Here is a 22,683-nt window from a genome sequence, read left to right on the forward strand (position 1 = left end):
GATGTGATGCACTAACCCTGACAGAGACCTGAGGCCTTGAAAAGAAAGCACAGTTGTTAGGGCAGGGGAGATGAGATGAGCTAGGGACTGGGAGAAAGATTAGTCAGAATATTGCTGTCACTGTTGTTGACAGAGTTTTTACTCCTGACATTTTTTTTACTTGTGAGTTTCATTTTTAATGAGACAAAAAATAATTACCAGGTTATTATCTGGTTAGGGTGCTGAGAATGAGAGGAAAATGTGAAGAACTTTTTTGGATTGGATGAATGAGATGATATTTATTGTACATGTACAAGTATGTGTTTGTGTGCGTTTTAAAGGGAACAAAGGGTGGCATTGAATTTAAAAAGTCTTTTGTGTGTAGCGGGCACGATTTTTGAGAGTTGGGTGTGGGGAGCTCACTTCCTTCCTTTCTTGATTTGGGACACCAACACAAGTTCGTACTTCTGCTCTTTATTTGGATGTTAAGTTACGATACTGAGAGAATGCTGAGAATGCCGAAAATACTGAAAATACCGAAAATGCTGAAACGCTGAAACATGTTGCCCTGAATTAGGACAACTTGCACTTCGACCCTCTCGTCCTCGACACTCAACAGAAAAGAAAGTTTTGCTTAGACCAGAAGTCCTTTATACAGATCAAACTCTCGTGACCGCGAGAGTTGACATTCAAACTAGAACTCTAAATAATTGTGTAAATACACATGACATTTTTGTTTTCCTAAATGTCATGGGTGTTACATGTGATGTACTACTTTTTTTAAAGTTTTGTTATATTTTTAGGTGTGGAGCGCATGGATCAAGTAATCCCTGCAGTGCGGGCCCTGAAACTTCTATCAAACTGATGACTTCAGAGTGTTTTGATGTTTGAAATGCAATATTTTCAGCTTTTAGCTGATACATGGGAATTATTCATTTCAGTCTTATTTTATTTTTGACGTAGCAACATAGAGATGGAATGAAGATGTGTACCAGCTTCTGATATAGAGAGTATATATAGATATAATCTCAATATAGAGAAATGTTATATGGAAATGAGTGTTCTTGGTAAATATGAAAATATTTGATTTATAAATCTTATGTTACTTACACTTCCAATTTATGACAATAGACACAATTTGTCTTGATTAATGTAGTGCATAGTATGCATCAGTAGCTACAAGCATGATTTTACAAATTACCATAAGAAGATGGATCCTGTTTTTGTGAAAATTGGATAAGTTTACGATTAGCTGCATCTATTAGTTGATAATATTATAAAACTTTTTGAGAAAATGTAAATAAAAAGTTAATTATCATTTTTTATTATGGTGGTGTGGAGGATGTTGAAAGAGACTATGTAATAATTATATCAGCAGTGTTATAAGCAGTTTGAATATAATTTTCATGTTCCAGACACTTATAGTGAATATTTATTTATTGAAACCACTTGAATAATCACAATCTGACAGTGTTGTGTTTGTCATATGGAACACTTCATTGCACAATTATGGAGTCAATAAGCACCCTCAACAGACCTCACCTCGTATACATGTTTCTACTTTCCAATATGCTTTAACCTCGTCTATATGCTCTCCGACAGACCTTACATTGTACACATGTTTTCCAACAGACGTCACCTCGTATACATGTCCAACACCTGTGCACCTATTACATTGGGCTTAATGTGCTAGTTAGTGATCAACTGCTGTAACCTACTGTGTTTACAATCTGAGTTAGGGCGTCGTACCCCTGTGTGTCTTGCGGTGTACACAAAACTGCTGTCATATCTTTGTAAACTCTGGGAGTTGATCAAGTTTTCATGAATGCACAAGAAAGGAAGACTGGATATAAATGTAGTGAAATTCAGTAAAGACTGACCCACTTTTTCAGTGGCTAGATAAATACTGCAGCCGGACCACCGGTTAGTCATGACTCCAAAAGCCCTAGTGCCAATCAGTCCGTTCCAAATTGTAGTCCCAGGGAAGATGACAAGTTCCCAAGGTTAATTTTTCACCAAAATTTTAGCTCTTTCATAACATGTGCTCTTAGTTCCACAACTGCTTTGATTGTAGATCTTAATGTGCATGATGCATGATGGGTCTCATAAGTGGAGAAATGTTAATTACACTTTAACGGGCCTTTAGAGTGCACTGTAGATGGTACATTAGTGGGCACCATAGAGGGCACTTTAGCGGCACCTTAGGTAAAATTCCACTTAGGCTGAATATTTATTAGATACACTAGTAAGCTAAGGTGACCAGACGTTTCGGGGGCGAAAGCGGGACACGTGCCGATGATGGTGTCTTCACCGTCAAAAAACGCCGAAAAAAGTGATTTTTAAAGACAACTGGGACATTTGATGGACTTGCCAGAAAGCCAGAAAGCGGGACATTGGGCGTCCCGCCCGATATTCAGGCGGGACACGAGGTCAAAAGCGGGACTGTCCCGCCAAATGCGGGACGTCTGGTCACCTTAAGTAAGCACTATAGACGGGATAGCATGTACCTTAAAGGGGACCACTTTAGATGCTACTTTAGTGTACACTTTAGCGAATACCTTAGAGCAGGGGTGTCAAACACCCGGCCCGCGGGCCACATCCGGCCCGCCATTAAATTTTACCTGGCCCGCGAAAGAAGAGTAATTAAATCATTGTTAATGGCCCAGCGACAAGCAAAAGGCAAACAACAGAAAAGTTCCCGTCGATGACAGCAAGAGATGGGATGAGTTTAGTGAAGTTTGTACAGACCACCAACAGTGCACTGGTCAAGTTACCACCGCTCCTGTTAATGACCAGAAAGAAGGGTCAAGGCGGGGCCCATAAATCTGACCTTTGACACGCGACACCCTGCCCTCAACACGGGCAAACATGTTCTGTGTGAACAACTTTTCTCTGTGATGAAGATCAACAAACATCACATGAGTTGTCTTACTGATGCACACTTGCAGTCCATCTTGAGAATCTCCACAGCACAGAAACTTACTCCAAACATAAACAACTTGTTGTCAAGAAAAGATGTCAAACGTCCACTTCTGACAAAATAAATTAAGAAGAAAAACTGCTAAACCTTGGTTTGTTATTACTTTAATTTTGTTTTAATGTATGATTTTGTTTACACAAAATTAATAACAAAAAGTTTAGTTTCCTACTGTTGAATAAAAAGTTATCAGCTTAAACAATAACCTTCGGCCCGCCACCTTGTGTACGATGTGAGATTTGGCCCCCTGGGTAATTGAGTTTGACACTCCTGCCTTAGAGGGCTCTTTAATGGGCACTTAAGTGTGCACAAGTGAGCACTTTACCAGGCACCTTAGAGGGCGCTTTGATGAGCACTTTAAAATGCACTCTAGCGAGCTATATGGCGGTAACCTTAGAGGGAACTTTAGCGTGCACTTAAGATGGCACTATAGAAGGCACCTTGGAACGCCTCTAATGGGCACAATATTTTGTCGACACTTTGGCGGGCACTTTAGCAGGAACTAAAGCTGGATATTTAAAGGTTAATTTAGAGGGCACTTTGACAACGACTTTAGAGGGCACTTAAGCAGGAAATCTAGTGGGCACAAGCACAATATTCAGTGAATTCTTTAAAGGGCACTTAGAACATTAGGGCACAGTTAAACACAGGGGTGGGCAATTACGTGTGCGGACGTTTCGCCGCCGGACGTTTCGCCGCCGGACGTTTCGGAGTCGGACATTTTGCCGACCGGACGTTTAGCCAACAGACTTTTCGACGCATTATGTCAGAGAGAGAGAGAGGGAGAGAGAGAGAGCTTACTTACTTCTCAAAGAATGAAAGTAACTACTAGATTACACAATAATTCTTTATTTCAAACAAATTTTACACACAGACTTCACAGACAGTTCACTTTGATTGTGTCACAGATTATGCGCAACAGCTTTGAGAAAAACTGAAACATCCTCCTGTGCGTACCTTGCAACAAGCGCTTGCAGTCGTGTGTTGACTACTTCGTACTGCTTGTTTTTTCGCATCCTGACGCCCATGGCAAGCTGTTCCATCATAAGCTCGGTGCTTGCCTGCTCCTTGCGTAACTTGCTGACAAGCCGGCCAAGTGTTGGGTGCGTGACAGACATTCGCTTATCAAAGGCACGGTGCCAGCCTTCGACCGAGTTATTAGTTCTGGGCAGGTTGTCTCCCACACGACTGTAGACGTTCCACATGGCGACGACGGCGTCCTCGCTGCACAATGCCCAGCCATGTACTTGTACTTTCAAAGTAGGCGAGGAAGTCTGAAAGCGTCTCGTCAGTGTCGGCATCCAGCGAATCCATGAGCTGTTGAAACGCCTCGATGACGTCGTCAGGAGGCACGAACAGAGAGAGAGAGATGCTTACTTACTTCTCAGAATCTTGCACATGAATGAATGAAGCACTATCTCGAGGGAACGTGAGACAGATGACAAACAGAGATATTGTCCAGGTGGAAGGTGAACGTGAGAACTGGCAGAGACACACATTGATACAATGTCGAGAGAAATGTGTGAGCTAACGGTTCACATGAGGAGGGATAGTGAGAGAGAGTTCACTGATACATTGATACAATGGCGAGAGAAATGTGTGAGCTAAAGGGCGTCACACACTTGACTTCGGCTAAAGGTCCCGCGTGAAATGCCAAAATGAAGTGCCGAAATGTTCGTCGACAAAACGTCCGTCGGCTGAGGGCCCCGCGCCGAAACCTCCGTCGACAAAACATACGTTGGCTAAACGTCCGGTCGGCAAAACGTCCGGCTCCGAAACGTCCGGCGTCGAAACGTCCGGCGGCGAAAAGTCCGTGTACCGGGCAATTAATTTTCCCAAGGGGCCGCATGAGAAATTGGGATGGTTTTAGAGGGCCGGACTAATATAGTTAACTCAGTTTTACCCAATACTGTATACATAGTATATATAATATCTCTTCATAAACAAACAGTAAGGTACAAAATTCAAGGATTCAATGAAAATATGGAGGAAACATTATTATTTAATGATGAAATGACGAACTTTAATGAACTTGTGATTATTCACTTTAGAAAATTCTCAACTATTACAGTGTTTAATAAACTAACATCACATATTGATCCAAAATAGCAAGATTTTCAACGGCCGGCATGCCTTTCATTTAATAATGAACAGTAAACGAAACATTACAAAAACATGAAAATATTCAATGAGAGAAATCTAGCCTGTCTTGGGCCTGAACAAGTGCATTGAAGTCAGGTTGAATATCTGAGGTGGATATGCGCACAAATGATCATCACTGAGAGATGATCTGTATCTGGATTTGTTGAACATAATCACTGAGAATGTTTGCTCACATACATAGGTAGATCCAAAGAGAACTAACATCCTCTAAGCATGCCTCCTAATGTGTGGAAAGTTTTCCTCTTTGAGAGAAGAAGAAAACTCCAGCAGTGATGCTGATTTAAAATGCTCCGCCAGTAGATTGTCAGACTGCAGATCAATGAGTTCAAGCTGGACATCACTGGGTGCATTATCCACACTGCATGTAAAGGGAGAAGAAATCATGTGCATTTCACTCTCAACTGCTTTGAAGTCTTCAAATCTTCTGGAAAATCCATCATGTAGTGCCGCAAACATGGATGAATACTTGTCAAGGTGATCAGCTGATAGTGTGACTTCTTTCAGTGTTGGCATGTGAGTGAGAATTTTGCCCTTCAATTGGCTAGAAAGAAAATTCAACTTTCTCATGAAAGCTGTCACCAAGCTAAACATTTCATGTGCAAAGAGGCCTTTGGCTTGCAGCTTGGTATTTAGTTCGTTCATTAGTGTAGTCACATCAACAGCAAAGGCCAGATCTGCCATCCAGTGCGTGTCTGAGAACTCTGGGATGTCTTTGCCTTTCATCTCATAAAACTCCTGAATCTGAGCTCTCAGGTCCCATACTCTTTTAAGCATCTTTTCAAGACTGAGCCATCTCACAGCTGTATAGTAGCCTATGTCACTATGTTCACTTTCATACTCCTGCAACAGTGCAACAAATTGTCTGTGATTCAATGCTCTTGCCCTGATGAAATTAACTATCTTAGTTACAACATCAACAACATGGCTGATTTTTAGCACCGACTTGCACAGCACTTCCTGGTGAATAATGCAATGCAAAAATATCAATTTCTGTTCTGGGTTTATTTCAGTCACATTATCTTGCATCCGCTTCAAAAGTTCGACATTTTTCCCTGTCAGATTTGGACAGCCATCGGTTGTAACACTTACTAATTTGTTCCATTTTAGTCCCAGTTTGTCCATGGATGCATTTACTTCGGTGAACAAATCACTCCCTGTCGTGGTACCTTTCATTGATCGCATAGCTGCTAGCTCTTCAATCATCTCAAAGTTTTTCGTTATTCGTGGGGGGTTGTATGATGACGACAACAGACGTCTAGCCCTCAAACCAAAAAGGCAGGAACAGTCAGCAGGTGTGTGACCCTTTAATGCTGGTAAAATGGTCACAGTTGCTTCGTATCGTCCGAGGCTCAAGAAGTCAGCACTGCCTCTTCTTCCGTTTTTCTCTTTTTCCTTTCGTCTCAGCTCTGCCCTTATATACCTATCAGGCTGTTACTTTTTGCAATCCTTCGAGATCGCATGCATCAGCACTTTTTTTTCGCATGCATCAGCATCAGCACTTTTTTCGCATGCATCAGCACTTCCGCCAAAACCTAACAAGCGCCGGACTACCGGCCATCTACATTCCCGCCGACTCTCTCTAACAGCGTCCTCGCTGATGAGCTTTAGCTAGCAATAATAGGGCTGATATACAAGCTCGCCTAATGTGCTTGCCATGAGGGACCGCCAATACTTTACACCTCTAAAGAAGATCTGTTGCTGCCGAGATGGTTCAAGGCCGATAGAAGGTCCCACGCTATGATTCGAGCTCTTTTCTAGACGACACAAAGGGTCGGAAATTTCCTTATATGGACGCATGCGTAACATATTATATATATATTAAATCTTCATTGTTCCTGTCAGACGCTCATTTCTTCTCAAGATACCACGTGCGAAAGAATAAAAACCACGAGGACATTCTTAGAACGTCGTAGACTGTCACTGAGTACAAAGCGATTGCGATTGAAAGGATTACCCATCCTTCTCAGGATGACCTGTCACTCCTCAAATATATTGCCCCCGCTCAACGCCCCAAGGCGCCGAAGGGGACACCTAGCCACTCTCCTACCCTTCAAGCTCTGCTAGATCGCCCGCAGTTTCCACCGCCTTACCCTCCACCCGCTACGGACGACCCCTCTTTCCCCCACAGTACCGGTACTGCAAATAACAATGCCACCCAACCTACAATCAACTCCCACATCTCCCACCTCCACCCCACCGCAAATCAAACCAACCATGACGTCGAACTCTCCTGCCATCTCAACTGTGTTCAGCGGGAGTTGTTTGAGACGATCACAACAAGTCTTCGCGAGGAAATCGCCGTCCTGCGCGCATCTCTCCTTCAACTCACGGAGCAGATTCAGTCCCGTGACGCAGTGTGTCACATGCCAGCGCGACGCCCAGCTTCTACGGACAGCGGAATGACAGGAAACAGTCACGACAGTCCGGCCATCAGACCTCGCAACCCCCAATCATCTGACACAAGCGAAACGTCTCCTCCCCTGCCCCACGTAAGCCCCAAGCCACGCGCTCGTCCACTCCCCTCCCCACGAAATACTATCCCTCCTCCCCCTTACCCCTCCAGCCCTCGACTGAAACAAGACACCCACCCCACTCCAGTCCCTCAGACAACAACAAACCGCCAGTTGCGCCCGGTCACACAGCAAGTGACTGTCTCCTCCCCCCCACCACCATCTTCAAAGGTAGAAGTCGCCGAAGCAAACCGCCACAAACAAAACCATCGTCTGGGCGTGCATCCCAACACGGCGACTCTGATATTGGGGGATTCAGTTGTCGCTGGCCTTCATCAAGACAGGATGGCTGTTGATAAAGAACCCTGCCAGGTACTTTCGCTATCCGGCCTAAACAGCAGCAAACTGTTGGCCGCTCTACGAGACACCCCAACACTAACCCAAATCACCACCCTGGTCATACATGTAGGTATCAATGTCTGTAAAACAGGATACATAGTCAGCCAAGAGGCCTGGCACAGTGTCATTTCCAACTGCCAGAGGTGCTTCCCCAGAGCCAGGATCATGATGTCCTCCGTACTGCCGCACAAGGACTGTCACCCCCACATCACATCCTGCATCGTCCAATCAAACCAAAACATGCAGGCTGCTTCAAAACAGGCAGGGTCCCACTATGTAAACAATGACCTGACCTTCTACACGCTATCTGGACAGCTCAAGACGGGATGGCTGCGAGACAGTATTCATCCCAACACCAGAGGAAGCAGTGGGTTGGCAGTGAGCATCAAGCGTCACTTTTCTAAAACCCTGGCTGGTCGAAATATGACACCACCACCCACGGATCAAACCCTCTGTGCAGGAAAAACCCAGATCCCACTCCTCACGAACCGCAGCTTCCACCCCCTTCCCGGCCCTCTCGTCGTAACCAAACTCTATACAACCCCTCCCCCCCCAACAGACAACCTCTTTTCTCCCACCCAAGACCCACACAATCGCCCTCCAAAACGAGGACAGGACAGACTACCCTCGGTCCTCCAGACACTAGACGACCACTGTATTCAGAGGTAGTGGCAAAGCGGTATCAGCCGACCACACAATCGCCCTCCAAAACGAGGACAGGACAGACTACCCTCGGTCCTCCAGACACTAGACGACCACTGTATTCAGAGGTAGTGGCAAAGCGGTATCAGCCGACCAATCACCGACAGGATGACGCATCCGGCACTCTGCTGACCACACCTCCATATGATCCCCCAGGTGTCAGAGGATCTCCAGATACTGTTACCAGCAGGAGACACCAGGCAGTCCTGGACTTATTGGCCAAACTTCTACTGTAGTTGACTATCCAGCGGGGCTATGGCCCCATCTCCGTCGATTTGAAAAATAATTCTTGCATCATTGTGTGAACTGCTGTTTGGAGACGTCGTCTGGTCTCCAGACCTTTGCTTATTACTGTGTTTATCAGCCACAAAGGACTGCTGTGATACCTAATTGAATTCTTCAGTTGCTAATCTCCGTGAACGAACTGGAAACAACTTGCTGATTATTTTATCTTCTCACTAACATTTACTAGATTACTTTTGTCTGCCAAATTCTTTCCCTACTAACAACTTAGGTCCTGGAACTCAAGTACTCTATAGCCCCATATAATTAGACTTCTTATTCCCAGGAAATGTCACCACATTGTCCACACAAAGAGTGGCCTACTAAAGATGGGCTTAGAATAGGCCACCTAAACATTAACACTGCGCTCAACAAAATACCTGAGGTAGAAACATTCATATACAACTTCGAAACCCCCTTCCATATCTTTACCCTGTCTGAAGCCCGGGTTACGGAACTTGTCTCCCCTAACGACATCGCTATTCCTGGGTACACACTGGAACGTCGGCACCCAGAACGCAAACATGAAACTGGTTTAATCACCTACATCAGCACAGCACTAAACACTAAGCGGCTGCACCACCTAGAAAACTACAACGTAGAGTCAATCTGGCTAGAAGTAAAACTCAAAAATACTGCTCCACTTCTTATAGGATTCATTTATAGAAACCCTAGCGAACGAGCCGAGTGGACAGACCACTTCAGCTCCATGCTAGATGCCGTGCTCCTTGAATCCAAAGAATACATGCTGCTAGGGGACTTCAACATCGACCTCCTCAAACCGAATAAGCAATGGATAGAGAAGATCAGCCTAGCGAACCTCACCCAACTAGTTACCACCCCAACAAGGGTCACTAACACTTCACAGACACTCATCGACCATATCTACGTCAGCAACCAACACAACATACTCGAAGTCTGTGCCCATGACAGGCTGCAGTGATCACTTCCCCGTTTGCCTGACGTGGCACAAAAATGGGACCAAAGTTCCCAGAAATTCACACAAAACAATCACCTACCGCTCCTTTAAAACCTTCGAGGAAACTAAATTTCTAGCTGATCTATACAACTCTCCCCTAAACAAAATATATGATATCACAGACCCAGATGAAGCCATCACCTACTGGCACAACCAATATCTACAAATATACAATAAGCATGTACCACTGCGGACCAAACGTGTTAAACACCACATCAAACCTGCTTGGTTCGACCTGGAGCTCCGCAATTAATGTAAGAGACAAACTTAAAAGGAGGGGCCAGGAAGCGGAATTCAAAAAGCAAAGAAATTTTGTCACCGCTATGAAACGAAGCAAGATGAAAAACTACTTTAGCAAACTCATAGAATGCAAACAGAACACCAAACTGATCTGGAAAGCCATCAATCAGCTAACCAACAAGTCAAGAAAAACCAGTCCCGCAACTACAATAGCCCCTAACACACTGAACGCACATTTTGCAGGAATTGCTCCTAGGGTAGTCTTAAATGACAAGTCACAAGAAAACAATCTAGACAAGTTACAAGGCTTCTGTAACTCAAAGCACATTGATATGGCTCTCTCCATCCCACCAATGACTATATTGGATGTATATCAAGCACTTACCAAACTTAAAGATACTAACACCAAAGGTCCAGACAGCATCAACAACAAAATCCTAAAGCTCTCAGCACCGGCCATTACGGAAAGCCTGACCTATCTATATAACCTCTGTATTGATAAATCTTACTTTCCAACGCACCTTAAACAAGCAAAAGTAATCACAATTCACAAATCAGGCGATCCAAGCGACCCTACAAATTATCGTCCAATCTCAATTCTATCACCTCTCTCAAAACCCTTAGAAAAACACATCCACAAGCACCTACAAGAGCACCTTCTAAGGTATGAACTCCTCCATACAAACCAATCCGGCTTTAGGCCCCGTCACTCTTGCCACACCGCTCTTACATCTATGGTGGAACAATGGCTAAATAATATTAATGATAATCTTTTCTCTGCCGCCTTATTTGTTGACTTTGCCAAAGCCTTTGATGTCATAGATCACAATCTGCTTATCAGAAAACTAACTCTATATAAACTAAATACCAGTAGCACCGAACTCCTTATCTCCTTTCTCGACAATCGAACTCAGAGAGTAGCTGTAAACAACCAACTGTCTGATCCCCTTGCAATTAAATTCGGTGTCCCTCAAGGGTCAGTACTAGGACCCCTGCTTTTCTCCATATACATAAACGATCTTCCTCTCCATATATCCCAATCATGTGAAATGTTTGCAGACGACACCACAATACACGCACACCACCAAAAGATTGAGCCACTCGCTTCCATCCTACAGCTGAGCGCTGACGAGCTCCAGGCTTGGACTGAATCCAACCTCATGTCCCTCAACCCCCTGAAAACTGAAGTCATGCTTCTTACAACCAGACAGAAAAGACAAAACCTAGCCACCCCATTTCCTACTATACAAATCGGCGCTCAGTCAATAACTGAAGTACAGGTCCACAAACTCATGGGTGTTACCATTGACAACAACTTATCGTGGTCCCAACATATTTCCACCACAAGTAAAAACATCTCCAAGAAAGTCTACCAGCTGTCCAGAATCAAACATTTCCTTGACACTCACACAAGAAAACTTTACTATATCACCCACATCCAGTCAGTCATTGACTATGCCTCTACCCTCTGGGACTCCGCTAGTGGATCCTCCATGAAACCTCTAGCTAGTGTTCAGAGGCGAGCAATCAAAGCCGTCCTGCTAAAACCGAAATTAGACCCACGTGACTTCACCTCACTAGGCGTCCTTCCTCTTAAAAACAGACTCAAATTTAACAAATGCATTTTCATCTATAAAATACTGACGGGTAAATTATCGCCCAGACTCTCTCTCCTATTTTCCTCCAATAACTCTAGAACCTTCCCAAAACTGAATATTCCCATTCCTAGACTAGACCTCTTCAAATCAAGTCTGCAGTTCTCAGGGAGTGCGCTATGGAACAGCCTCCCTCTCCATCTCAAACAATTGCACTCCCTGACCTGCTTTCGACGCCATCTATCTCAATACGTTCAAGATATATAGATAAGCCCTCTAGATTCCTACCAATTCCAGGTGACCTTGTGAATATATGCTAATCTCTTCTTTAACCATCACCTTGTACATATCCACCCTTCTCTATGCTTATTATCTTTTATACTTAATGCTTAATTAATTCATTTATATATAGTTAATTTCCTTCCCTGAAAAGGGCGAGGGCTAAGTGGAAAAAAGCGCTCAGTTGCTTACTTTACCCCTCGTAAATAAAGAATTGTCATTGTCATTGTAGCAGGCGGGCCAGCGCGCGGGCCGGTCAGAGACAGGAGGCGGGCAGGATCCGGCCCGCGGTCCGGCCTTTGCCCAGGTCTGGTTAAACAGGTACCTTTGCACTTCAAAGGTCAATTAAGATGGTACTTTATTGTACAGGCACCCCAGCAGGCTATTTATTGGGATATTTAGAAAGCATTCTAAAGAACACTTTGGGTAGGACTTACCCAGCAAACACGCAAGATTCGGCCAAGCTTGGGCCACGCTTGGGAAAATCTTGTAACATTGGTTAGCCCAGTACCAAGCATCCACCAAGCAAGCGCCAAGGATCACGGTGCGCGCGATCACGCTATCGCTCATTCGGCTGTGAGCGGGAATTTGGAAAAAGCTTGGCGGAATAGTAATCGGCCAAGAACCCCGGTCACCAAGATTGACCCAAGCTTGCCGACATCGACTGATTTTTTACTATCAAGAGTCAAGACACGTTTTAAAAAGAGCTTATTTGTAATTATTTTGTAGATTGTCAAATAACATATAAATATATTTTATACTTAACAGTTATCACAGTTTAAAAAAATATAAAGTATATACACGTGTTAATATATTATCAAGAACGATCACTCGCGCAACCCTTATTCGAATGTGTTATAGTCACCGCCTTATTTAAATATAAAATACAGCGAAATTGGAGTTACACTCGATCTGATCTTCATTGTTCTTCGGGAAAGATCTTCAGGCTTCTTCGAAAGTTGTCAAGGTACAAGTACACAGAATTTAAAATTGTAATATTCATTGACCAGCATCTGAAAATTAAGCAAAGATGAGCGATTCCTACTTAAACTGGAGACACATCAAAAGAAATTACTTTAGGCAGCGGTGTAACGTACTCAAACTTCCCAGCAGGACTAAACGTCTCAGTTCAAACTTCCGATGGATTAATAAACATTTTCTTGGGTTTATTTATCCAGCTGTGCTTAGACTATGCTCAGGCTATGCTCAGGTTGTGCTCCAGCTGTGCTCAGACTATGCTCAGGCTATGCTATGTTGGTGCTCAGGCTATGCTCAGGCTGTGCTATGTTGGTGCTCAGCTTATGCAAAGGCTATTCTCAGGCTATGCTATGGTGGTGCTCATTCTGTGGTCAGAGATGCTATGGTGGTGTTCAGTCTATGCTCAGGCTATGCTATGGTGGTGCTCTTGCTATGCTAAGGTGGTTCCCAGTCTGTGCTCAGGCAATGCTCAGGCTGTGCTGAGGCTGTGCTCAGGCTATGCTCAGCCTATGCTATGTTGTTGATGAACTTATGCTCAGGCTATGCTCAGGATATGCTATGGTGGTGCTCAGACTGAGAAAATGTCGAGAGATCTCGCACAAAATTTTCAAGATCGTGGGAAAAGTTTACGAAATCTCGCAGAGTCTCGCGAAGTCTCGTGGCTCTAGCGAGATTACGAAATTTTTTTTCGAGATTTCGCAGAGGTCTCGTAGGTCTCGAAATTTCATGCCAAACATTTTCGAAATCGTGCGAAAATTTTTGCGAAATCTCGCCAAGTCTCGCGAAGTCTCGTGGCTGTCGCGAGATCACGAATTTTTTTTTCGAGATTTGTCGGAAATTTTGCGAAATATCGCAAGATCTCGTGGGTCTCGAGAGATCTCGCCCAAAATTTTCGAGATCGGTCGACATTGGAGAAATCTCGCCAAGTCTCGCGAAGTCTCGTGGCTCACGCGAGATCACCAATTTTTTTTTCGAGATTTGTCGGAAATTTTGCGATATATCGCGAGGTCTCGTGGGTCTCGAGAGATCTCGCCCAAAATTTTCGAGATCGTGCGAAAATTTTTGCGAAATCTCGCCAAGTCTCGCGAAGTCTCGTAACTCTCGCGAGATCATGAATTTTTTTTTCGAGATTTCTCGGGAATTTATGCTCAGGCTATGCTCGTCCTATGCTATGTTGGTGCTCAGCTTGTGCTCAGGCTATGCTCAGGCTATGCTATGGTGTTGCTCAGGCTGTGCGCAGGCAATTCTCAGGCTCTACTGAGGCTGTGCTCCTGCTGTTCTCAGACTATGCTCAGCCTATGCTATGTTGGTGCTCAGCTTATGCTCAGGCTATGCTTGGGCTATGCTATGTTGGTGCTCAGGCTATGCTCAGGCTGTGCTCCAGCTGTGCTCAGGCTATGCTCAGCCTATGCTATGTAGGTGCTCAGCTTATGCTCAGGCTATGCTATGGTCGTGTGCTCAGCCTATACTCAGGCTCTGATGAGGCAGTTCTCCAGCTGTGCTCAGACTATGCTCAGGCTGTGCTATGTTGGTGCTCAGCTTATGCTCAGGCTATGATCAGCCTATGCTATGTAGGTGCTCAGCTTATGCTCAGGCTATGCTATGGTCGTGTGCTCAGCCTATACTCAGGCTCTGCTGAGGCAGTTCTCCAGCTGTGCTCAGACTATGCTCAGGCTGTGCTATGTGGGTGCTCAGCTTATGCTCAGGCTATGCTATGGTGGTGCTCAGGCTGTGCTGAGGCTTTGCTGAGGCTGTGCTCCAGCTGTGCTTAGATTATGCTCAGGCTATGCTCAGGCTGTGCTCCAGCTATGCTCAGGTTGTGCTCCAGCTGTGCTCAGACTATGCTCAAGCTATGCTATGTTGGTGCTCAGGCTATGCTCAGGCTGTGCTCAGGCTATGCTCAGCCTATTCTCTGTTGGTGTTCAGCTTATGCTCAGGCTATGCTCAGCCTATGCTATGTTGGTACTCAGCTTATGCTAAGGCTATTCTCAGGAGATGCTATGGTGGTGCTCAGGCTATGCTCAGGCTATGCTATGGTGGTGCTCAGTCTATGCTATGGTGGTGCTCTTCCTATGCTAAGGTGGTTCCCAGTCTGTGCTCAGGCAATGCTCAAGCTGTGCTGACGCTGTGCTCCAGCTGTGCTCAGGCTATGCTCAGCCTATGCTATGTTGTTGCTGAACTTATGCTCAGGCTATGCTCAGGATATGCTATGGTGTTGCTCAGGCTATGCTCACGCTATGCTCAGGCTATGCTATGGTGGTGCTCAGGCTGTGCGAGAGAAAATTTCGAGAGATCTCGCCCAAAATTTTCGAGATCGTGGGAAAAGTTTACGAAATCTCGCGAAGTCTCCTGGCTCTAGCGAGATCACGAAATTTTTTTTCGAGATTTGTCGGAAATTTTGCGATATATCGCGAGGTCTCGTGGGTCTCGAGAGATCTCGCCCAAAATTTTCGAGATCGGTCTCAGGCTATGCTCAGCCTATGCTATGTTTGTGCTTAAGGTTATGCTATTGGTGTGCTCAGGATGTGCTCAGGCTGTGCTCAGGATCTGCTGAGGCTGTGCTCCAGCTGTGCTCAGACTATGCTCAGGCTATGCTATGTTGTTGCTCAGGCTATGCTGAGGCTGTGCTCCAGCTGTGCTCAGGCTATGCTCAGCCTATGCTATGTTGGTGCTCAGCTTATGCTCAGGCTATGCTCAGCCTATGCTATGTTCGTGCTCAGCTTATGCCCAGGCTATGCTCAGTCTATGCTATGTTGGTGCTCAGCTTATACTCAAGCTATGCTCATGCTATGCTCCAGCTGTGCTCATGCTATGCTCAGCCTCTGCTATGTTGGCGCTAAGCTTATGCTCAGGCTATGCTCAGGCTATGCTGTGGGTGTGCTCAGGCTGTGCTCTGGCTATGTTCAGGCTATGCTCAGGCTGTGCTCAGGCTATGCTCAGGCTCTGCTGAGGCTGTGCTCCAGCTGTGCTCAGACTATACTCAGGCTATGCTATGTTAGTGCTCAGGAAATGCTCTGGCTGTGCTCCAGCTGTGCTCAGGCTATGCTCAGCCTATGCTATGTCGGTGCGCAGCTTATGCTCAGACTATGCTCAGCCTATGCTATGATGGTGCTCAGCTTATGCTCAGGCTATTAACAGGCTATGCTATGGTGGTGCACAGGCTGTGCTCAGGCTATGCTATGGTGGTGCTCTTGCTATGCTAAGGTGGTTCACCATAGCACAGCCTGAGCATAGCCTGAGCATCATCATAGCACAGCCTGAGCATAGCCTGAGCACAACCTAAGCATAGCCTGAGCATAGCCTGCACATAGCCTAAATATAGCCTGAGCATCACCATAGCACAGCCTAAGCATAGCCTGAGCATCATCATAGCACAGCTTGAGCATAGCCTTAGCACGGCCTGAGCATAGCCTGAGCATCACCATAGCACAGCCTGAGCATAGCCTGAGCATCACCATAGCACAGCCTGAGCATAGCCTGAGCATCACCATAGCAAAGCCTGAGCAAAGCCTGAGCTTCACCATAGCACAGCCTGAGCATAGCCTGAGCATCACCATAGCACAGCCTCAGCATACCCTGAGCATAGTCTGAGCATCACCATAGCACAGTCTAAGTATAGCCTGATTTCACCATAGCACAGCCTAAGCATAGCCTGAGCATCTTGTTAGCACAGCCTGAGCATCACCATTGCACAGCCTGAGCATATCCCGAGCACTGCCTGAGCATCACCATAGCACAGCCTAAGCATAGCCTGAGCATAAGCTTAGCACCAACATAGCAGAGGCTGAGCATAGCATGAGCACAGCTGGAGCACAGCACATCATTTTTTATTCCCTTTTTCATCATTTGTTCCCCATTTTTAATCATTTCTTCCCCAATTTTTAATCATTTTTTTCCCCATTTCCATCGTTTTTTCCTTCCATTTTTCGAAGAAAAGGGAAGATGGCGAAAATGGGAAGTAGAAGAAAAGGGAAGAAGGCGAAAAAGGAAGTTGAAGAAAACAGAAAATGGCGGAAAAGGAAGTAGAAGAAAAGGGAAGAAGGCAAAAAAGGAAGTTGAAGAAAAGGGAAGAAGGCGAAAAAGGAAGTAGTAAAACAGGGAAGAAGGCGAAGTAGAAAGAAGAAGAAAGGGGAAGAATGAGAAAAAGGAAGTAAAGAAACAGGGAAGATGCGAAAAAGGAAGTAGAAGAAAAGGGAAGAAGGCAAAAAAGGAAGTAGAAGAACAGGGAAGAAGTCGAACTAGGAAGTAGAAGAAAACAGAAGGCGAAAAAGGAAGTTTAAGAACAGGGAACAAGGCGAAAAAATAAGTAGAACAGGGAAGAAGGCAAAAAAGGAAGTATGGGAATTTTGGAATTTGAGAATTTAAGAATTTGAGAATTTAAGAATTTAAGAATTTAAGAATTTAAGAATTTGACAATTTAAGAATATGACAATTTGGGAATTTGAGAATTTAAGAATTTGACAATTTAAGAATATGAGAATATGGGAACTTGGGAATTCAACAATTTAAGAATTTAAGAATTTGGGAATTAGAGAATTTGGGAATTTGACAATTTAAGAATTTAAGAATTAAAGAATTTGAGAATGTGGGAATTTGACAATTTAAGAATTAAAGAATTTGAGAATATGGGAATATGGGAATTTGAGAATTTAAGAATATGAGAATTTGGGAATTTGACAATTTTAGAATTTGAGAATTTGAGAATTTGAGAATTTAAGAATTTAAGAATTTAAGAATTTGACGATTTAAGAATATGACAATTTGAGAATTTCGGAATTTGGATTATTTTTTCCAACATTTTTCCTCCTTTTTTCATCATTCTCCCCTACTTTTCATCATATTTTTCCATTTTGATCATTTTTTTATTCCATTTTCATCATTTTTTCCACCATTTTTTCTCCTTTTTCATCTTTTTTCTTGTTTCCATCCTTTTTTCTTTCATTTTTGAATAATTTTTGCCAACATTTTCCTTCCTTTTTCATCATTCTCCTCTATTTTTCATCATTTTTTTCCCATTTCATCATTTTTTATTCATTTTCATCATTTTCTCCCCATTTTCTTCATTTTTTTCTTCCATTTTTAATCATTTTTTCCACAATTTTTCCCCATTTTCATCATTTTTTATTCCGTTTATCATCATATCTTCCATTTTTCCTCCTCTTTCATTATTCACCCCTATTTTACATCATTTTTTTAATTCCCTTTTTCATCATTTTTCCCCCATTTTCTTCATTTTTTTCTTCCATTTTTAACTCTATCGTGCCGGAAGGCTTTTCTACTAGGTCACATTACCAGTCCACATGGAAATCCACCATTTTTCCCCATTTTCATCATTTTTTATTCCGTTTATCATATCTTCCACCATTTTTCCTCCTCTTTCATCATTCACCCCTATTTTTCATTATTTTTTTATTCCCTTTTTCATCATTTTTTTTCATTTTTAATCATTTCTTCCCCAAAATTTTCGAGATCGGTCGACATTGGCGCGAAATCTCGCCAAGTCTCGCGAAGTCTCGTGGCTCTCGCGAGATCTCGAAATTTTTTTTCGAAATTTCGCGGAAATTTTGCGATAGATCGCGAGGTCTCGTGGGTCTCGACAGATCCCGCCCAAAATTTTCGAGATCGTGCGAAAATTTTCGCGAAATCTCGCGAAGTCTCGTGGCTCTCGCGAGATCACGAAATTTTTTTTCGAAATTTCGCGGAATATTTGCGATAGATCGCGAGGTCTCGTGGGTCTCGACAGATCCCGCCCAAAATTTTCGAGATCGGTCGACATTGGGCGGAAATCTCGCCAAGTCTCGCGAAGTCTCGTGGCTCTCGCGAGATCACGAAATTTTTTTTCGAAATTTCGCGGAAATTTTGCGATAGATCGCGAGGTCTCGTGGGTCTCGACAGATCCCGCCCAAAATTTTCGAGATCGTGCGAAAATTTTCGCGAAATCTCGCGAAGTCTCGTGGCTCTCGCGAGATCACGAAATTTTTTTTCGAAATTTCGCGGAAATTTTGCGATAGATCGCGAGGTCTCGTGGGTCTCGACAGATCCCGCCCAAAATTTTCGAGATCGGTCGACATTGGCGCGAAATCTCGCCAAGTCTCGTGAAGTCGAAGTCTCTGGCTCTCGCGCGAGATCTTCGAAAATTTTTTTTGGAAATTTCGCGGAAATTTTGCGATAGATCGCGAGGTCTCGTGGGTCTCGACAGATCCCGCCCAAAATTTTCGAGATCGTCGACATTGGCGCGAAATCTCGCCAAGTCTCGCGAAGTCTCATGGCTCTCGCGAGATCTGAAATTTTTTTTGAAATTTCGCGGAAATTTTGCGATAGATCGCGAGGTCTCGTGGGTCTCGACAGATCCCCGCCCAACAATTTTCGAGATCGGCGAATTGGCGCGAAATCTCGCCAAGTCCGCGAAGTCTCGTGCTCTCGCGAGATCTTGAAATTTTTTTTTCGAAATTTCGCGGAAATTTTGCGATAGATCGCGAGGTCTCGTGGGTCTCGACAGATCCCGCCCAAAATTTTCGAGATCGTGCGAAAATTTTCGCGAAAATCTCGCGTTCGCGCAAGTCTCGTGGCTCTCGCGAGATCTCGAAATTTTTTTTTCGAAATTTCGCGGAAATTTTGCGATAGATCGCGAGGTCTCGTGGGTCTCGACAGATCCCGCCCAAAATTTTCGAGATCGTGCGAAAATTTTCGCGAAATCTCGCGAAGTCTCGTGGCTCTCGCGAGATCACGAAATTTTTTTTCGAAATTTCGCGGAACTTTTGCGATAGATCGCGAGGTCTCGTGGGTCTCGACAGATCCCGCCAAATTTTTCGAGATCGGTCGACATTGGCGCGAAATCTCGCCAAGGTCTCGCGAAGTCTCGTGGCTCTCGCGAGATCTCGAAATTTTTTTTTGGAAATTTTCGCGGAAATTTTTGCGATAGATCGCGAGGTCTCGTGGGTCTCGACAGATCCCGCCCAAAATTTTCGAGATCGTGCGAAAATTTTCGCGAAATCTCGCGAAGTCTCGGGCTCTCGCGAGATCACGAAATTTTTTTTCGAAATTTCGCGAAATTTTGCGATAGATCGCGAGGTCTCGTGGGTTCTCGACAGATCCGCCCAAAATTTTCGAGATCGGTCGGACATTGGCGCGAAAATCTCGCCAAGTCTCGCGAAGTCTCGTGGCTCTCGCGAGATCTCGAAATTTTTTTTCGAAATTTCGCGGAAATTTTGCGATAGATCGCGAGGTCTCGTGGGTCTCGACAGATCGCGCCCAAAATTTTCGAGATCGTGCGAAAATTTTCGCGAAATCTCGCGAAGTCTCGTGGCTCTCGCGAGATCACGAAATTTTTTTTCGAAATTTCGCGGAAATTTTGCGATAGATCGCGAGGTCTCGTGGGTCTCGACAGATCCCGCCCAAAATTTTCGAGATCGGTCGACATTGGCGCGAAATCTCGCCAAGTCTTGCGAAGTCTCGTGGCTCCCGCGAGATCACGAAATTTTTTTTGGAAATTTCGCGGAAATTTTGCGATAGATCGCGAGGTCTCGTGGGTCTCGAGAGATCGCGCCCAAAATTTTCGAGATCGTGCGAAAATTTTCGCGAAATCTCGCGAAGTCTCGTGGCTCTCGCGAGATCACGAAATTTTTCGAAATTTCGCGGAAATTTTCGATAGATCGCGAGGTCTCGTGGGTCTCGACAGATCCCGCCAAAATTTTCGAGATCGGTCGACATTGGCGCGAAATCTCGCAAAGTCTCGTGGCTACCGCGAGATCACGAAATTTTTTTTGGAAATTTCGCGGAAATTTGCGATAGATCGCGAGGTCTCGTGGGTCTCGACAGATCCCGCCCAAAATTTTCGAGATCGGTCGACATTGGCGCGAAATCTCGCCAAGTCTCGCGAAGTCTCGTGGCTACCGCGAGATCACGAAATTTTTTTTCGAAATTTCGCGGAAATTTTGCGATAGATCGCGAGGTCTCGTGGGTTCGACAGATCCGCCCAAAATTTTCGAGATCGGTCGACAATTGGCGCGAAGTATCTCGCCAGTCTCGGAAATAACCTAACCCCCTTAAGTCTCGTGGCTCTCGCGAGATCTCGAATTTTTGTTTTCGAAATTTCGCGGAAATTTGCGGCTAGATTCGCGAGGTCTCGTGGGTCCGACAGATCCCGCCAAAATTTTTCGAGATCGAAATTTCGGCGAAATCTCACGCAGAAGTCTCTGGCTCTGTGGAAGATTCACTGAATGTCATTTCGAAATTTCGCGGAATGTTTGCGATCTATGATCGCGACGTCTTGGTACCAATACTCGTGGGTCTCGACAGAATCCCGCCCAAAAATTTGAGATCGTGTCGAATTGCGCTTCGGATCGAGAATGCATCGCCAAAGCGTCGCGAAGATCAGTTGGCTTCATCGCGACTGATCGATCTCGAATTCTGTATTTCGATTTGGAATTTCGCCGGAAATTTTGTCGATGATTCAGCGAGGGTCTCGGGTGGAGTACTAACAGGTACTTCCTGTTAATCAAGATCCCGGTGCCCAAAATGGTTCGAATGACGCGTTCTGCGAAAATTTTCGCGAGCAATCCTCGTCTGATTTAATTGACCTTCTAGTGCTCGTGCTCTCCGCGATGTATCTCGAATTTTCTTGTATTCTGAAAATTCGCTGTGGGTGCCGAGAATTGTGCGTCTGATCAGATTCGCGCTAGGTCATGCGTGGGGTCTGCGACAGATTCGTCCGGGAGTTTTCTGTGAGACAGGTGCGACATATTAGGCGCCGAGAATCTCGCCGAAGCTTCTCGCGTGACCATGAGTCCGTGCCATATGTTACTCTCGCCGAGTTATTCTTCGAAAGTTTGTATTTTTCGACATGTTTCGCCTTCTGCGATTAAGTATTTGCGATTTATGATCGCAGAGCTCAGTCCGTGCTCACTTTAAGTGTTGGGTCTGACAGATCCCGCCCAAGGAATTTTGCGAGGATCGTTCGTGCTGAAATTTTCGCGAGAATCTCTGCGATAGGTTCTCTGTGGCACCTCGTCGAGATTCATCGGTTATAAATTGATTCTTGTTCGAAGATTCGCCGGAAGTATCATGTTTTTCTCTTAGATAGGATCTGCTTGTGGTCTTACGATTTAGTTGTCGGTATGTATGTGGCATGGTTTCGTGTGTCTGATCTCAGATCTCGCCCACGAAATTGTTCCAGATCGATCCAGATCGACATTGGCGCTCTCTAAGAAATTACTCGACCATAGTCTGCGCGATTCCTGAGACATTCTCGTTCTGGCCCTTTCTCTCATCTCAGCTAGAGTATCTGTCGAACTTCTTCGAAGCAAAGTTTTCTTTTTGTCGAAATGTTCGCGGCTGGATAGTTTGCGTAATAATCGCCAATGATTAGGGAGGCTCGTGTTGGTCTCGACAGATCTCCGCCGCCAGAAATACTTTTGCGACATTTAGATCGTGCGAGAAATTTTCGCGCACTATTCGCGCGAGAGTTCTGCTGGCTTCTCGCGTAGATCACGAAAGAATTTTTTTTCGAATTTCGCGAATTTTGCCTTGATTACTATCGCTCAGGGTCTGTGAGGTCTCGACAGATCCCACCCAAAACTTTTTCCAGATCGGTCGACACTTGGCGCGCCGAAAATCTCGCCAAGCTCTCGTGAATAGGTCTCGTGGCTCTCGCGAGAGATC

At 44.8% G+C, this 22,683-nt stretch overlaps 1 protein-coding gene across 1 annotated transcript; it reads right to left on the reverse strand.

Annotated features, from left to right (window-relative positions):
• Positions 1 to 5,326: 5,326 nt before the first annotated feature.
• On the reverse strand, positions 5,327 to 6,322 carry LOC112556042 (general transcription factor II-I repeat domain-containing protein 2B-like). The gene has a single exon (XM_025224656.1). It carries the CDS (start codon positions 6,320 to 6,322, stop codon positions 5,327 to 5,329), a length of 996 nt encoding a protein of 331 aa, XP_025080441.1.
• Positions 6,323 to 22,683: the final 16,361 nt, after the last annotated feature.

This window comes from Pomacea canaliculata, unplaced genomic scaffold (genome assembly GCF_003073045.1).
Source record: "Pomacea canaliculata isolate SZHN2017 unplaced genomic scaffold, ASM307304v1 utg7802_pilon, whole genome shotgun sequence".
Taxonomy (NCBI): domain Eukaryota; kingdom Metazoa; phylum Mollusca; class Gastropoda; order Architaenioglossa; family Ampullariidae; genus Pomacea; species Pomacea canaliculata.